Source organism: Barbus barbus, assembly GCF_936440315.1.
Source record: "Barbus barbus genome assembly, chromosome: 21".
NCBI classification, from domain to species: domain Eukaryota; kingdom Metazoa; phylum Chordata; class Actinopteri; order Cypriniformes; family Cyprinidae; genus Barbus; species Barbus barbus.
Window position 1 is genome coordinate 23,016,907 of NC_136749.1, and position 16,613 is coordinate 23,033,519.

At 36.1% G+C, this 16,613-nt stretch overlaps 1 protein-coding gene across 1 annotated transcript in view; it reads left to right on the top strand.

The window, feature by feature from the left end:
• The first annotated feature begins 448 nt into the window (after window positions 1–448).
• Window positions 449–16,613, top strand: part of LOC306887170 (ER membrane protein complex subunit 2-like) — a 39,182-nt gene continuing 23,017 nt past the window's right edge. Inside the window, exons 1-7 of the mRNA XM_079444729.1 lie at window positions 449–516; window positions 1,637–1,750; window positions 4,263–4,327; window positions 5,970–6,055; window positions 7,440–7,497; window positions 15,432–15,517; window positions 15,706–15,765. Coding sequence (XP_079300855.1) covers window positions 477–516; window positions 1,637–1,750; window positions 4,263–4,327; window positions 5,970–6,055; window positions 7,440–7,497; window positions 15,432–15,517; window positions 15,706–15,765 — 509 coding nt within the window. The 5' untranslated portion in view covers window positions 449–476. The remainder of the gene's footprint in view (window positions 517–1,636; window positions 1,751–4,262; window positions 4,328–5,969; window positions 6,056–7,439; window positions 7,498–15,431; window positions 15,518–15,705; window positions 15,766–16,613) is intronic.

Consider the following 16,613-nt stretch of genomic DNA (forward strand, 5'->3'; position numbering starts at 1 on the left):
TATATATATATATATATATATATATATATATATATATATATATATATATATATATATATATATATATATTTATGTATGTAATATTTATATTTTGCTGTTGAAGTGGTCCATCATCTTAAAACGTTTGAGCTACTCTTGAGTTACTTTGGGATTTTGGCTAAATATTATATATTTTATTTTTGATATTTTATTATTATTGTTATTATATTTTATTTATTATATATTTTATATTGCATATTTTATTTATTATATATTGTATATTTGATTTTTTCAATATATTTTATATTGTAATGCAGATTTAAAAATAAATAAATAAATAAAATGCCCCTTTTGGGGTATTTGAATATGTATAAAAAAATGTATATGTATATGAATATGTATTTTGCCTTTACCCTTCATTGACCCTTCTCATAGCGTTAAGTGACGACGTCACTGTCATCCACCAATCAGCTGACAAGGGGCGGAACTAGGAAAACATGTCGTCTATATCGGAGCTCTACGATGTCAGTTGGGAAGGTAAATTACTTTGTTTTCGTTAACAGCGGTTATTAAGATATTCAGTATCTTTCTATAGTAATTCTATCGATACCCGAGTAATTCATTTTGTACAGGTTTACGAACTATGTGCCTTATTTTTTGTGCTTTTCGTTGAAGACAGCATGCTATCTGGGTAGCCGGTTAGCTTTTGAAGGCAGCCTAGTAGCAAAACCTGTGTTCTAGAAAATATAATTTTATGTTAATATGAGATGAAAAGGTTAAGTGTGTATTTTACTATTATGTTGTGCTTTATTTAAAGTGTAACGTCGAGACGTAAGTTAAGCGAATTAAAGTTACTAATGTAAATCTTTTTATGACACTTTGGTCTGTTTATGGCGAATCCCTTGTGGATTTGAGGATTTGCAAAGATCAGATCAAATGTGATGTTAATGCACCTGAATATCATGTTGTTCACCTACAATCAGACAATAAAGAATGATTCAATTCACTTGAAATTATCATCATTTTCCGTTGTTTTTATGATAACGCTGTTTGTTTCCCTAAATCTGACATCTTAATTCAGTGCATTGAGGTTTATAATAACCATCACTGATTAATTTAGATGAATTCATCACTGATATATTATATGATGCATGACTTACTCTTTAGTCACAACTTGGTTTCTCAAATTGGGCTGGAGTGCTAGCAAACAAGGATTTCAAATACTATGACATTGTGATGATACTTTTTACTTAAATTGTTTTTCTGATCATTTAATTTGTAATGATGGAAAAATTAATAACTATGCATTAAATATGCATAAAATCATAATTGCTGCTCCCAGACCTTTGTAAACCCACTATATGTGCTTTTATTTTAAATATAAAAAACCCTCTGATATTTTTGGCCTTTAATCTGTTTGTAGTTTATTTTTTTTTTTTGTATTTTTATAAAATACTGTCATTATCATGTTGTATTGTTCTTTTATAGACTATCCTAAAAAGGTTTGTTTTTGTTTAATTTAAGCAAAGTATATAGTCAGAAAACAAGTCCGTCTGATGGAGCACTAAAGATACTAAAGCCAATGAGGAAGATGAATATAGAAAGTTGTTATGTTAGTTTCAGTCAAGGACTAATGTGTTTCTTTATTGCATTTCAGAGATGCGTGACAAACTCCGTAAGTGGAGAGAAGAGAATTACAGGAACAGTGAGCAGATTGTGGATGTCGGTGAAGAGCTGATTAATGAGCATGCATCTAAACTGGGAGATGACAGTAAGTACATTTACAGTAAACAAAAGCAAAGTTATAAGAAGTTTTAAAACACAAATAACCTTTAGTCTCAGTTTATTATAAGCTTAATGGCTTTTTATAATTAGATCCGGTTTAGGTTGATGTCTGCCTGGCAACGATCAAACGCATTTCTTAAGCACATATGGACACTAAGCGCACTCCTTCAATAGAAGAACTGACAGATATTTAACAAATAAATAGGCTGAATAACATAACATTTTATTGCGTGGAACAATCATAGTCCTCGCAAAACATTGAGGTTATATTCCCATTAGACAAATAATAGGAACATTTACCACAGCAGGCGATCTGAAGTCTGACAGTAATTGTCTTGAAATGTATTAAAGGCGTTGAGTTTGTTACAAAAACAGTGGTTTGATGGCTGTAGCGGCAGTGATTTAAAGTGGAATGAACTTCTCGGAAAGGGTTTACTATTAAAATGTGAGATAAAACACTCTGAGAAGTTGTTTCTAAATTCACTCTTAAAAGTACTGCCACTAAGAACTAAAGATTTTTGTTAAATAAAAATATATACAGATAAACTTCACTTGACTGCTTAAAGTTTTGCGGTCTGTGGAATAGTCTGGGCAATAAAAGTTAATTGGTGGAAGCCATTAACCTTTATTTTTCTTTAGGCAAGACTTTTCAAAAAATAAGCAGTTATGCCAAATTTCAACATTTAAAATGTTTTTTGTTTTTTTTTGGCTGAAATATTTGGATCCATTAATGGGTCCAAAACCAGGGGAAAACAAAATGATAAAAACACATATGAAGTTGCTGAACACTGGCTTATTTTTCTCTCTAACAAAAGTATTGTCTGTCCAGTGTCTGACCGCTTGAATATGACTATTGCAGAAGGTGGAAAAGAGCACCAATTCTTTTTTCTTTCCCTGGTCTTATCCGATAACAAAATTACTCTTCAGTTTTTCTCTTGACATTGAAATGAGGTTATAGTGGAAGCAGCAGAAACATTTCAGATGGCTTAATATTTATTTGCTTTGGTCAGTTATGGGTTTCTAAGCCAGACAAGCTAATGAAGTCCTGCAATCGTGTTGTCAAACATAGCCACTAAAGCCAAAACTCTCTTCAGCTAAAATCATTATCTCAGAGGTGATCCAATCCTTCATACTGGCTCTAAAACTCACTCCTATAATTGACGATTTTGGTTTACCAGTTGGAGAAATTGGGCTCTTTTTCTACACAAATCTAATTTTTTTCCTTCGTTATTTCGTTACATATTGTTATTTTTAACCACATGTAATCTCAAATAACATTTATTAAATGTCTTTTGGCTGTTTCGTAAGAGAACAACACTACTGTTTGAGGAATCTTAGCAAACAACGATGAAAGATCCAAGCTGTAAGCTGCCAAACAGTTCTCAGTAAGGCATTTACTGCAAAACGTAAAAGCAAACAAAAAAATAACAAAGGTATTCGTGGTTATAGGAAGTTTTTCAAATTTCTAATTAAGGAAAGAATGAAGCAAAGATCAGGGAAAATCGTCGTATTTTACTTCTCACAAATTGCACCTTGATACAGACGAAGAGCACTTGCTGAGTGATGCGAGTTGTATTTTATCGATGCATGGTGAACTTTCAGTTTTTTGTTGTGATTATGATTCATACTGTCCTTAAAGAGCAGGGTAAATACTTTACACAGCTTGTTTTTATTGAAACCAGCTCTTAAATTGGCTGTGAAACAAGATGGTAATTATCAAAGCAAGACTTGGAATCATAAAAACAGCTCAAAAAAACTCCAGGCCTGTGTTTGTTTTGGCATATCAGTTTTTTTCTTGTTCAGTGGGATTTTATGGTTCTTTCTCAATTAGCACATTTGAAATCATTCAGCTGATAGACTCGGGCATGCTTGTCAAAACACACTTGTCTGTCATGGAGCATTAATTTCATTAATTGGATCCATTAGCCAAGCCCCCTAATCAGTTTTCTTTATTGTAAATCGAGTAGCTAAAGCCACTCGCTTTGTTACGGTTGCCAGTTGAACATTAAACGTTGCCATCTTGGAAATTACTTAAGCATTTAATTGTAGGAATTTAAAATTCCTGTAATCTGTCAAAGTAATGACGCACTTCTTGGGCCGAGACGACGATAGCTGCGCAATTTCATCACATAACGCATGTCATGACGAATAGAGGGTGAAATTCGCTCACCCTTTGCGGTGTTTGACTGAACTGATACATAAAACTGATGAATACGCTAAGGTTTTCTTGTCAAAATTCAGTGTCTTAGTTTTGTTTGGCGGCGTGGCGTGAATTTCCTGAGCGTTTCCACGAAACCTGCCAGCTCGCCCACACACGGCGATTACGAAGACAAACTATGTCGCTGATGGATGCTAAAGATTGTCTTTTCTAATGATACAGAGAAGAAACATCACAAAGGAGTTCACATAGCCTCGATGTTCATTTGTCATCTTTGCTAACATGATGAAAAATGGACTTCCTAATATGGTGTTATTTTATGTTTGTCTCCTGTGTTCAGTTTGGATAATTTACGAGCAGGTGATGATTGCGGCTCTGGACTGCAGTCGTGACGATCTGGCCTGGGTGAGTTTTCTTTAAGTAACTTTACAATGGTACGCACTGTATAAAGGTCCTAGATTTTCCAAACTGACAACTTTCAAGCTTTTGTGTACTGAATGTTTTTTCAAAAAGACGTTTCACCAGCTGAACAATCGGTTTGTTGTCGAACATCAGTACAGTTTTTGCCAGTTGAAAATGCAACGTTTCGCATGTTTCTTTTGAAAAAACCAAATAAATGGATTAAGATTAAAACCAGGGATGTTCTGGATCCTCCTTGTTGACTTGAGACACTTACAGTAGTCAGTTTCTGAGGTTCTTACCAGTGGCTAGGAAAACAGCGGGAAAAACCGTCTGTGAGTATGATGGGTCAGCCGGGCTAAGCCACAGAGCAAACTTTCCATCTTAACCAGGAAAACATTGGATTTGACAGTAACCATTCCTCACCAAGTCACGAGTGTGTGAAAAAACAGGGGCCTGTTCATCTCAGTGGGAAAGAACTGGTAAAAGTAGCATCCTGCTTCTGCTTTTTATAGTAGCCAGTGTGGAATTGTGGGATCCCGCTGTGCAGTGCTCTGAATTCTCACCCACGTCACTTGTAATTTTTCACGTCTTCCCTCACAGCTGTATGGTCGACCTGTTTATCATGGCACCCGTGGACAGGAAAGTTACTGTTTCATTTTTGGTCAGCAGAAACCTTAGCTGTAATATTGTCTTGTCAAACTAGTCACATCACACTTTTTAGAGTAGATCTATTTAGTTTTTAAATGCTGTGGATGAAAAAAATGTACGAAGCCCACATTTCATCACCCTTGAGAGTTCTAGTATAATTTTCAAGTGCTCTATAATCCAGCAGGCTTTGCATAGTCACTCAAACTGTGGTGCCAAAAATGCATGATTTATTTATTTGGGCAAACAATTATGACTTATGTTTAATGTTTCAGTATTTTTGATGTTAACCCTGTAAAGTAGATTTTGAAAAAATTGAATTATCTATTAATTATTAACCTTTGAATTATTTCTGTAGATTTTTTTTGTTCTTAAAAAAAACTTTTAATTTCTCTCTGTTCTAGTCAAAAACAAAGAAGGAAAGCAGGTTCTCTATAAATAATTAACACTACTGTTAAAAAAGCTTTCTGAAAAAACAAATATTACAGTTTCCTCAAAAATATTAGGCAACACGACTGTTTTCAACATTGATATTAATAATGAATGTTTCTTCAGCACCAAATCCGCATATTAGAATGATTTCTGAAGGGTCACGTGACACTGAAGACTACTACATTTTAAAATATATAAAAATAAAAAAGATATTTTTATTTGCAATAATATTTCACTGTATTACTGTATTTAATTCAAATAAAATTAATTCCTTGTCGAGCATAAGAAATGTTTTTCAAAAACATTTAACTGCATAACTTTTGAACAGTAGTGTAAATTTATAAATATATTAATATTTTATCTTAATATTTAGGGGAAAAAAACAAACAAACACATTTTTTGGTTGATTCTCACACTGGCCCAAGCAATAGCAAGAATTTACAACAGGACTTTGACAGACCAGTGGAAGACAGGGAATGTTTGGAAAACCAGTTTACGGAGACCGTTTGTTTGGAAAAGTTGCATGTTCGCTTGGTCAACCCTATCACTGTTGTTATGTTTTGCGTAGAGTTGCCTACAGGAGCTGAAGAGGCAGTTTCCAGACAGTCACAGAGTGAAGCGATTAGCAGGGATGCGGCTGGAGGCTCTGGAGAGGTAAGACACACCACAGCACCGTCTTAACACCATGGCCTTGGATTAGCAACAAGGGAGGGTGAAGGGGAGGTTCTGGGACGTAAGTGGCAGGATGCGTGGGAAGGGAGGCTGTTTATTTTGCAAGCCACCGTTCCTTCTGCTAAGTGGAAAAGCGAGAGAGAATGGTTTAGCCCTCGGTTGTCCTGTGGCTCTTTTGCCTGAGCGAGGAATTCTGAAAAAACGGAAGTGGTCTTTCCCGCTATTATTCTAGGGGTCCCTCTATGCTTTTTTTCCCCCTCTTTCTGTTTTTGGCTCCCTGGTTGGGAAAACAAAGCCGGCCAGACCCGTAAACATAGTACCTATGTTTTGCGTTTCCTCTCCGAGAGAAATTCGCCTTGTCTCTCTGTTTGAGCAAACAATTAAGAAGCTCATAAATTGATGTTAATGTATAGAGTTTCAGCAGGATTTCAGATCTGTGTCGGTCTGCGCACCATATCTTCGACGTGTTTATCAGTTATGCCAGAGGCTGTTCCGTAATTGTGAGTGATTGTGCCTGCACGGTCAGATTAAATACACTGCAAATTTGGGTTTAATTGTCATCAGACGCTCTGCTTAAATGAAACTCTCCCCTCCACTCCCACATGGTTGAATCCTACATAAATAGAGTAAGTCAAAGCGGCTAGTGCCATGTGAGATGTGCCAGAGAATGATTGAGCTCTAATGTGGATGTGAGAAGAGAAGTGGCGTTGGAGTTCAATGATAATAAGAACCAGAGCTGCTTCTGTTGTTGGTTGTGGGCTGAAACAGGTTTTGATCATAAGACTGACGTTAGCTTTGCAGGTTGTCCCTCGTAAAAAAACAAGCTTGATTTCATCTTTCATTCGACATGACAAGTGAAGTGCTTGTGGTATTGTCCTCCGATTCTTCAGAAAACACTGTATGAGATCAGCATCGTAATTCATAACGTCTTTTCAAACACTCTGTGCTCTCCAACCCTCAGTTCAGGTTGAAGGGCCCGTCGGGTGTATTTATTTATTTTTTTGCATCTGTAACTCATAGACGTCTCTCCTCGGAATGCTTTTTAACCGAAATGCACTTCGAAACGATGCCTGATTTGTGGTGGAAGTGCAGGCTGATTTGTTTAGAGGTAAATCAAAGTGCAGGCAATCACGTTTGTGGATTACGCTCTTTGTGGAGCTAGTAAACCTCGCACAACACTGGCTATTTGAGGAGGTACGATAATGACTGTTTATTTCTGCCGCTTGGATACGTAGCCTCAGCCACTATAGAAACAAGCCGCTCTGTATACAAAAAGTTGGTTACTGTCAATTTTATGTGATAGCCCTACCACTTCATTTCACTGTGTTCCTGTTGATTATCCTTAAACATGATCTCTCTGTTGAAGGTATGAGGATGCCAATAAGCTGTATGACTCAATACTACAAGATGACCCGACTAATACGGTAAGCAAAAAAGTGTGGTTAAAAGTTGTTTTGCTGTTTAAAAAGTTTTTTTTTTCTCAAGTCAGCCATATATGTTAAACGCTTTCTCACCTCAGTGACCTAAGCTGCTAAAATCACACACACGCAAACGCAGTACACACAAGTGTGTGAGGTAACAAAGAACATTGATTTATGGATTTCAGTTGTATTAAACACGGCCGGGGCAACCTCAGCAAAAATAAATGCCTTGTTTTTTGAAGATGGGGATTTATCACTTTTCCTGAGACTCCATAGAGAGGTCCCGGGGTGCTGATTTTTTTCCCCTTCGTTTTTTTTACCTTTAACCTTTGGATAACCTAAAGGAATAGTTCATCCAGAAATGAAAATCCAGTCTTCATTTAATCACCCATATGTCATTCTAAATGCATAAGGTTTTGTTTCTTGACGAAATAAAATAGTTTTTGGAGTTCAAGTGAATTGGTTGGTCTCACAAAACCATTCTTGATTATTCATCTACAAATTGACTCATTCTGTTCTGGAGTTCAACTCAATGACTCAGTGATCCACTAGAAGTGAGGATCAGTGAATAACAAATTACATTTTGGTCTGTTTCTCACACAGTTACATTATCATTCAAAAGCATACCAATGCTCCAATATTTGATAAAAACAATACGGAATAAACAGTAATATTGTGAAATATTATTGCAGCTTTAATATCAATATTTCTAAATGTATTTTATTCCTGGCAAAGGAATGACAAAGCTGAATTTTCAGCAGCCAACTCTAGTCATCAGTGACAGATGCTGATTTTGTGCTCAAGGAAACAAACTACTAAATATTTAAAACATATTTGCTGCTTAATATTTTTGTGAATAGTATAATAATTTGTATCTTTCAATAGAAAGTTCAAAAGAACAGCATTTAGGTTAAATTCAGGTTGAACTGACAGGGAAAAATAGTCTAATTATCCTGAATTAACCCTTATTTGAAATCTGCTGCAACATTATAAATGTCTTTACTGTCACTTTTGATCAATTGAATGCTTCTTTTATGAATAAATATATACTTAAAACAGTCTTACTGACTCCAAACTTTTGAACGGTAGTGTTTTTTTTGGGGGGGTGAAATTTCCCTTGTATGTGTATGTGGTTTAGTCTTTATTTATTATTTAAAGATCACTTGGGTATTAAAAGCCCAAATGTACTGTTAGCTATTGATTTGTCTTGTCTTGGCATAACGCATGAAGCCTGTTTTTTATTCACTTAATATTTGAGTTTCAGTGGAGTGGTTTACAGTATCCAAGTATGCTCCATGTTTTTCCAATATTTATCCTCCATCACCTCAAAACATATTGTACCTGCCCTTCATTCTTACATAAGGGCTGTGTAGCAATGCAAGAAAATAAATGTTTTAAAGTGTTTTCATAACCTTATTTGTTTTGGCCCATCCCTGTAGACACAAAACATATTTTTTGCGCTGTCTTTACACATGGACTTGCTTAAATGTTTTAAACATTTTCTCTCGGCTGGCAAAGTGTGCGTGATGAAGCAGATACTTTTGTTCTTTGGACATCGTGCACGGATTCCACACCTCACCGTCTGTCTGTTTTGAGCACATGGAGACTTTGCTGGCAAAGTCAATAAACCCTAATGTGCGCTCTGGCGGGACCCCCTTCCCCCTGGTGATCTCTCTCTGCGTGTTTTCGGCCTTAAAGAGACAGTTCACCCATAATTAAGAGTCTGTCATCATTTGCTCTCCCACATATTGTGCCAAACCAGAATGATTTTTATTCTTCCATGAGAAATTTTTAGTAATGTCACTCTTTTGCAGGCAATTATGATGAAAAAGGTATGTCAAAAGTTTCAGAAAGTATGTAAAAACAGGATAAAAATATAATAAAAAATGCAATGTAATTGGTTATTACACTTTCTTTTTGAACCTTCTGAAGTCATAGCAATAGCCAAAAATACATTGTATGGTCAAAATGATTCTTTTATGCAAAAAATCTTTGGGGTATTATGTAAAGATCATGTTCCATGAATATATTTTGTAAACTTCCTACCTTAAATATATCAAAGCATAATTTTATTAGTAATATGCATTGTTAATGACTTCATTTGGACAACATTAAAGGCGATTTTCTCAATATTTTGATTTTTTTTTTTTTTGCACGCTCAGATTCCAGATTTTCAAATAGTTGCATCTCAGCCAAAAATTGTCCTATTGTCCTAACAAACCATACATCAATGGAAAGCTTATTTATTCAGCTTTCAGGTGATGTATAAATCTCAATTTCAAAAAATTGACACTTATGACTGGTTTTGTGGTCCAGGGTTACATATGATAGCTTTAAAATGTTATTTACTGATATTTATCTCCTTTATTGGACTGATAATCATTTTGACTGCATCATTGAATGAGGATTTGAATTCAAGAACCAGATCAGTTAGATTCATAAACTTATTCAGACTGGTTTTCTAAACTAAATCAATGATTCATTGATCAGATCTGACTAGAAGAATAATTATTTCACACATCAGACATTGCTGCTGCTTTCAACTAAACCTGCCAAGGTGACCAAAAACGACTTTTATGATCTTTGTTTGACTTTAGGGTAACTTTTTGACAATTTTTATCATTTTGGCGACATTGACAGCCTCTGTCCTCATTCTGTTTTGTTAAGATGAAATGTGGCCAGGATATTCTTAAAAAAAAAAAATCGCTTATTGCATTTCACTAAAGAAAGTCAAGCGGTTTTGGAACAAGTGAATAAATAATAACAGAATTTACATTTTTGGGTTTTTCATTTTAAACTATTGCTTCAAGCTATCACGGTCTTCATCTTGTGAGCACAAAAAAAACTCCTGTCCTCCGTCCTCTCGTCCCTGCATTTGTTATATCATTACAATTGATATTTATTTAACTATGTTACTGTTGGACCGAACTACTCCCATCCGTCTTTCTCCCTCTGAAAACAAGAGGCCTGCACTGTTTGTTTTTTGTGCACTTCAACCGAGGCACTCTCCCTATTCCCATGATCAAGGTTAAATTGCAAGCACATTTAATGGCGTGTAAATGGGAAGTTGAGAAGATCGGCGCAAAAAGGATATCATCAAACCAGTGCGGTTACATTATTCTTCACAATCTAGTAATCATATCGCTTTGCCCCTCTGTTAACATCCAAAAGATATGAAACAAATTTCCCTTCAGGGAAATATGTTTCCCAGTGTCCTAGTGTTATCCAAGCCAAATACGCTTTGGAAAAAAATGTGGCAATAGCGTGATTTTTGCAAACGTCCCCATCAAAGTCTTGCGTTTTACATGAACTTCCGTAGTAATAAAAACCATGAGGTGAAATACGATATTCCATTACTAAACACCTGCAGGTAGAAATATAATATTTACACGCATACCTTTTGTGAAATCTACTGGGTAAACTTAACTCAAAATTGTTAAACTGCATTTTAACCCAAATTTGAATTGTCATCATCAATATAATGAAATGGTCCTTTTACACACAGTTCAGCAGAAAAATCGCTGGAAAATACTGTCCAACCACGTCTCATTACCTCATCAGTCTCTCGCAGAAACCGGCTGCAACCATCATCTCCTAAAAGGAAATGTGCATTTGTGAATGATCACTCAGACAGCCGTCATTTTTTTGAACCAGTAAGTCTGGGAAATGAAGTTAAATGGGCTGACAGATTCTTAAAGATTTGCTTGATCGCTCTGTGAAATGTTATGCTGTAGGATTTTACTCTTTCAGGACTTATCATTAGGTGGCTCTCTATGTCAAAAGACCAAAACAGGCCATCAGTGTAGCCATCAGGGGCACGTTTCTCCAGGAATAGCAGAAAAATCCCATATCTTATCTTCATGCAAAATGCACATTGACAGGACATGGAAGGCTTGGTCACCCACTTATGGAAATGGTGTAGGCGAGAACCATGTGAACCACCCTGACACAATTCGTTTCAGCCCAGGTTTTTCTGATGGCCCTGAAAGAGATTTGCCTGTTTCCTGATATCCAAATGCATGTCGCCTCCCATCAAATCCTATGCGTTTTGAGGAAGGGAATGGAAGAAAACCATGGAAGAGTTGTTGTGCAGTGGCAGCTAGACTGTATTTTCCCACAATACAATCCCAGGCGGGGTGACAAGAGTTTGTGGTATGGGAGGGATGACATCATCTAGGTCACCTGTCTGTAAATGCGAGGCTTATCTAAATGCTGTGTTTTTTAACATGTTCAGTGGAATGGGATGAGGGCACGATCCAAGAAAATGGAGGAAAATTGGCGTCTACTGTGAGGACTTGTGAGGCATCCCAGCATGCAGAGCTGAGATTGGAAACTGAACTGTTGTAATTATAGACTGTGGAATAGATGTGGTACCCATTAACCAAAATTGTTGAATCAACAAAAATTGCTCAAGGTTTCTCTGCCATGGCGGTGTCCAAAAAATGTTCGAACTCCTAGCCCTTCCATCGCTCATTATGGTCCAATACCTACAGCAATGATTTGGAGAAGTTCTTCCTGGCTCCTGTCAACCTGTCTGTTTATTACTTTATCTTTTTATCTCTCTCTTTATCTCTATCTTTATCTTTATCTCTCTCTCTCTCTCTCTCTCTCTCTCTCTCTCTCTATCCATCTGTCTTTTCTTTCCATCCATCTGTTGTTTCTTCCATCTATCCATCTATCACTCGTTCTATCCGTCTATTGCTCATTCTATCCATCATCTGTCTTTGAAGTGGTTTACCTTTACTCACCTAAAACGGTGCCAATTGCTAAACATTTAAGTGTAATGTTAACAAGCTGTTTATTTTAACACTGATTGACATAGCAGGCTTAGTGCATTCACTGAATTTCAGCACTTTCACTCTGCCTGTAATTCAGCAGGATAAACATGGTTGTGCTTGTGAAAGCAATTGAGGTCAATAAGAATCCTCCTGAGGTTGACCCCTAGAATTACACACAATTACAGTGCAGAATATAAGATGGAGTTTGTAAAGGTCAAACAGATTTCTTCTGAACTGAAACTACATTTTGGTCCAACTATATATTTTTTCATACAGTTCTTAGAAAACTGTTTTTTTTTTGGTCTATAAAGTGAAACTCAGTGGTGTCTTAATGTTGCTTTACACCCTTTTGAGTTTCATTTGTGTAGACAAGTACAGTTGGAACATTCTTTAAAATAATATGTGACATGAGGGTGAATAAATTATGACAGAATTATCATCTTTCCTTTTAGCATTGCTTCAGAAGATTTGTATGTTGTCATGAATTTGAACATTTTTACTTTTTTTTTGTGAAAACACAACCACCTTTTTTGAAACGACACTTTATGAGACCGTTATTCTAAGCCTTTTAAACACTGTTAGAAAAAGCTCATCGACTGCTACTGATTTTTTTCTTAAGCCGTTCCTGTAGATTTGGTCTGGATCGACTGCTGCTGATAATTTTTTCTTAAGCCATTCCTGTAGATTTGGTCTGGATATGCTGAAACCACTAGCAGGTAATTCTCTTATTTAAGGATGAATTTGAAGTCAGGTCGTGTCCGTACACCACAGCGCTGAGAGTCAACTCCTCTTCACCCTGTGGGAACGACGTTTGCCTTTGAAATCCCTGGAGGTGGGCTCTCAACGGCAGTCTGAAAGTGGAGCCAGGGGTTGATAGAAGCAGCCAGGTCCTTCACGGTGAGAGCCACTCAGAAATTCTTAAGAAGAAAGAATCGCTAAGAGAATGAAAATGAGATGCTGGCCTTTCCTGGATCACGTCGAAAGAGAAGTGAGAGGGAGGGAAAGAAATAAAGAGACTGAAATGGTTTGGAATAGCTCATTGTTTAATAAAGTTTCGTAAGACTCTCTGGTCTACCAGCCTCCGTATGTTTCTGTCGGTGCCAAGTGCGCTAAGAGGAAACGAAAGACAGATATGAGGGCCGAGTAAATAACCTGCGGTTGCAAACAGCCTTCCGTCTTGTTCAGTACCGAGTACAAAGAAATCAGATCGTGGCAGAATGGCAAAAACTGAACATTAACAATACAATTTGATAGCTTAAACTATTTGGAATTGCCATTTGATTCCGTTCCACAGTTTCTTTAAATACTTTTGGAGGATAAAGTTATATAGCAAAACAGAATGCGTACAATAATCCAAACAGCTTGAGGTTGTAGCTCTAGCCTTATTTCACCTGTCATCTGCAGCCCGGTAATGTGAAACCATGTCTTCCGCTGATCCAGTAAGTACTATCAGACTTGCGTACAGTAGGGGTTTGGCAGTTCATCAACTCCTTAGCTCGAGCAGCCAGTGAAGCAGGTTCGTCTGGCCGCCTGGTTGATGGATAAGTGGATTTGGAGTGGCGGTGGTATCATGGCAGTTCCAGATTTATGGCCTTTCAGACGTGACTCATGCCCGGCTTGATGGAGTTTGGTCCATGCTGTGGTAGTAGGGAAGACCCACTCTATCAAGTGCCAGTTCATAAATAATATCTGGGGCACTTCTAACGGTAAAGCTTCTGCTCTTTGCTCTCCTTTCACCAGCGAAGGGAAAAAAAGAGCCTCTCCTGGAAAATTTGTCGAACCTGGTGTAATACTTTCTGATTCAGATTGATGAGATTCTAATCCGCCTGAAGGTCACTTCTGCGTCGGAACAAGGCGGACGTTATATGTGGCTGATGCAAGCTGGGCTTTGTAATTTTATGTGAATGCATATGGCCCGCGGCGCTTTGGCAATGTGTTATTTTCACCACTTGAAATGGGTACTTGCTCTTCCTTATGTGAGCAGCATCCTCGCTGATGCTTGTGCGCCATAATCCACAGGATTTCTAATCTGATAAAGACATTACTTCTCAGTATCTGCTGTTATATTACTTACAACTTGAATGCAGTAATAATATGCTTTCAAGGAAATGTCATATTGGACAATCTGATGGTGCAAGGCTGTTTATTATAACACTGCCTCAGGGGAGGAAAAAAACTGCACATGCACTTCTGTCCAGTGACTGACAGCATTTATTTCTCCTTATTTTTTTTTAAAAGAGCATTTTCTGTGCTTTGTGTGTATATATATATATATATATATATATATATATATATATATATATATATATATATATATATATATATATATATATAAAGAACATGACATTTGAATTTTGTAAATTTTACCTTTTAGATTTAACATTTATCAAAATAGAATTTAGCAGCATATTTTATAATTTTGAATTTGAATGTTCTAAATATGAATTTTACATGTAAAATGACAAATTTTTTGTAACGTAATTTATTTATTTTTCTTAGATTATTTTTATTTTGGGTTAGTTGTTTTTGTTTTTTATATGCTGAGGTTAAAAATCTGTGTAATATTCCTCAAAAATTTTTATATATATATATATATATATATATATATATATATATATATATATATCTATATATATATCTATATATCTATATATCTATATATCAAGTGTCTAATTAAAAAATAAAAGGAAATACAATTTAGAACTAAAATAGGCCACAAAAAACATATCACATCTATAATTATTATTAACAAAATGCTAAATCAGTTTTTTGGTCTTTTTTTGCTGAGGACAATTTGCCATAAGTCAGAAGTCTGAACTTCTGAAACTGAAATAAGCGTTATTTTGTGACAATCTGACAATGTTTGACATCACTGTAATGTATCTAAATTGATTTTTGCATTTAAAACTCAGAATCAGTATTTGTCTGATCTAACTCGTAAGATGGAGGTAAAATCCAATGGTGTTAGACTGTGATGCCATCCCTGTTGTCTTCAAAGTCTGATCAGAAGAACACTAGGGGATTGTGGAGATTCCTTCAGCTCTCATAATACTATGATCATTTACACATCCCTCTTTCTTTCACTCTTTGCTCTTTTCTGTTGCTAACAAACACTTGAAACTCTAAAGCCCTAATCCTCTGTTGATATCAACTCAACAGGCAGCAAGGAAGCGTAAGATCTCCATCCTACGAGCACAGGGCAAAAGCAACGAGGCCATCCGCGAGCTCAACGAATATCTGGAGCAGTGAGTGTTTTACAAGAGGATTTAGACCCCCCCCCCCCCCCCCCCCCCCTTACCCTTCCCTTCCCCTCCTCTTTTTAATTAAAAAAGGTTTTGCATTTGATTGAGTTGGCCCCCAAGCCTTTCCCTAACCCCCCTTTTGTTCACAGTGGCCTTTCTGATGAGCTAACTACCACTACTCTGTCTTGCAGGTTTGTGGGAGACCAGGAAGCATGGCATGAGCTGTCAGAACTCTACATCAATGAGCATGAGTAATGATTTCTTACCTAATTTCAATTTTGAAGTTGATAGACCTTGAGGGTTAATCAAATTCTCTGGTCCAACTGACCCCATACGGAAACAACATAACTAGAACTTATTCAGTTTTCTGAAAAATACTTTTCATGGCAAAACGGGGAAAAGAGCAGTTATATCTGCATACTGGGTTTCAGTTAGCTCAGATGAATTTGACGGGAAAATACAAGATTAATTTTAATCCATACTTCATTGCGTGTAAAAACAGGAGTCTATTCCATCAGAATGTCAGTATTAATTAATTAATTTTATTTTATTTTTGTACCATTTCAATTATCAGACATTGAGGTTTTTTTTCAGTATCGGTCTGTATTGGATAGTTAATCTTTTTAAAAAGACTAATGATTTCATAACACCTGTTAAATGTAATCTTACATTTAACAGTGTGATTTTTTTTTTTGTGCAAATTTTAATTTATTCAGAGAAAATAGTTTAGAATTATTTACATCTACCATTTATTGGTTATGCCCATAATATAAAAATAATAGTACTAGTTGGAAAGAATTGGTTAGCTAGAATTGTTTTTAGTGAGCATTACAAATATCAACTGATTTACTTCAGTGTATTTAGTTTTCAGATTGAGTTTATTGTTATACAATGTAGAGTTTTTCCTTCCTAAACTATAATTTTAAGATAATTTCATCTCATCAAAAACATTTAATCAGCGATTAATCAGACACCAGTGTGTCAGTAAAATATCCAGAAGTTGTCCGCACGGAATGTGCTGTTTACGAGGGTTATGAGGTCACATTCACCAGCATCTTGCAGGTCATTCTCAGGACCTTCGGTTGACGTGCGACGGTTG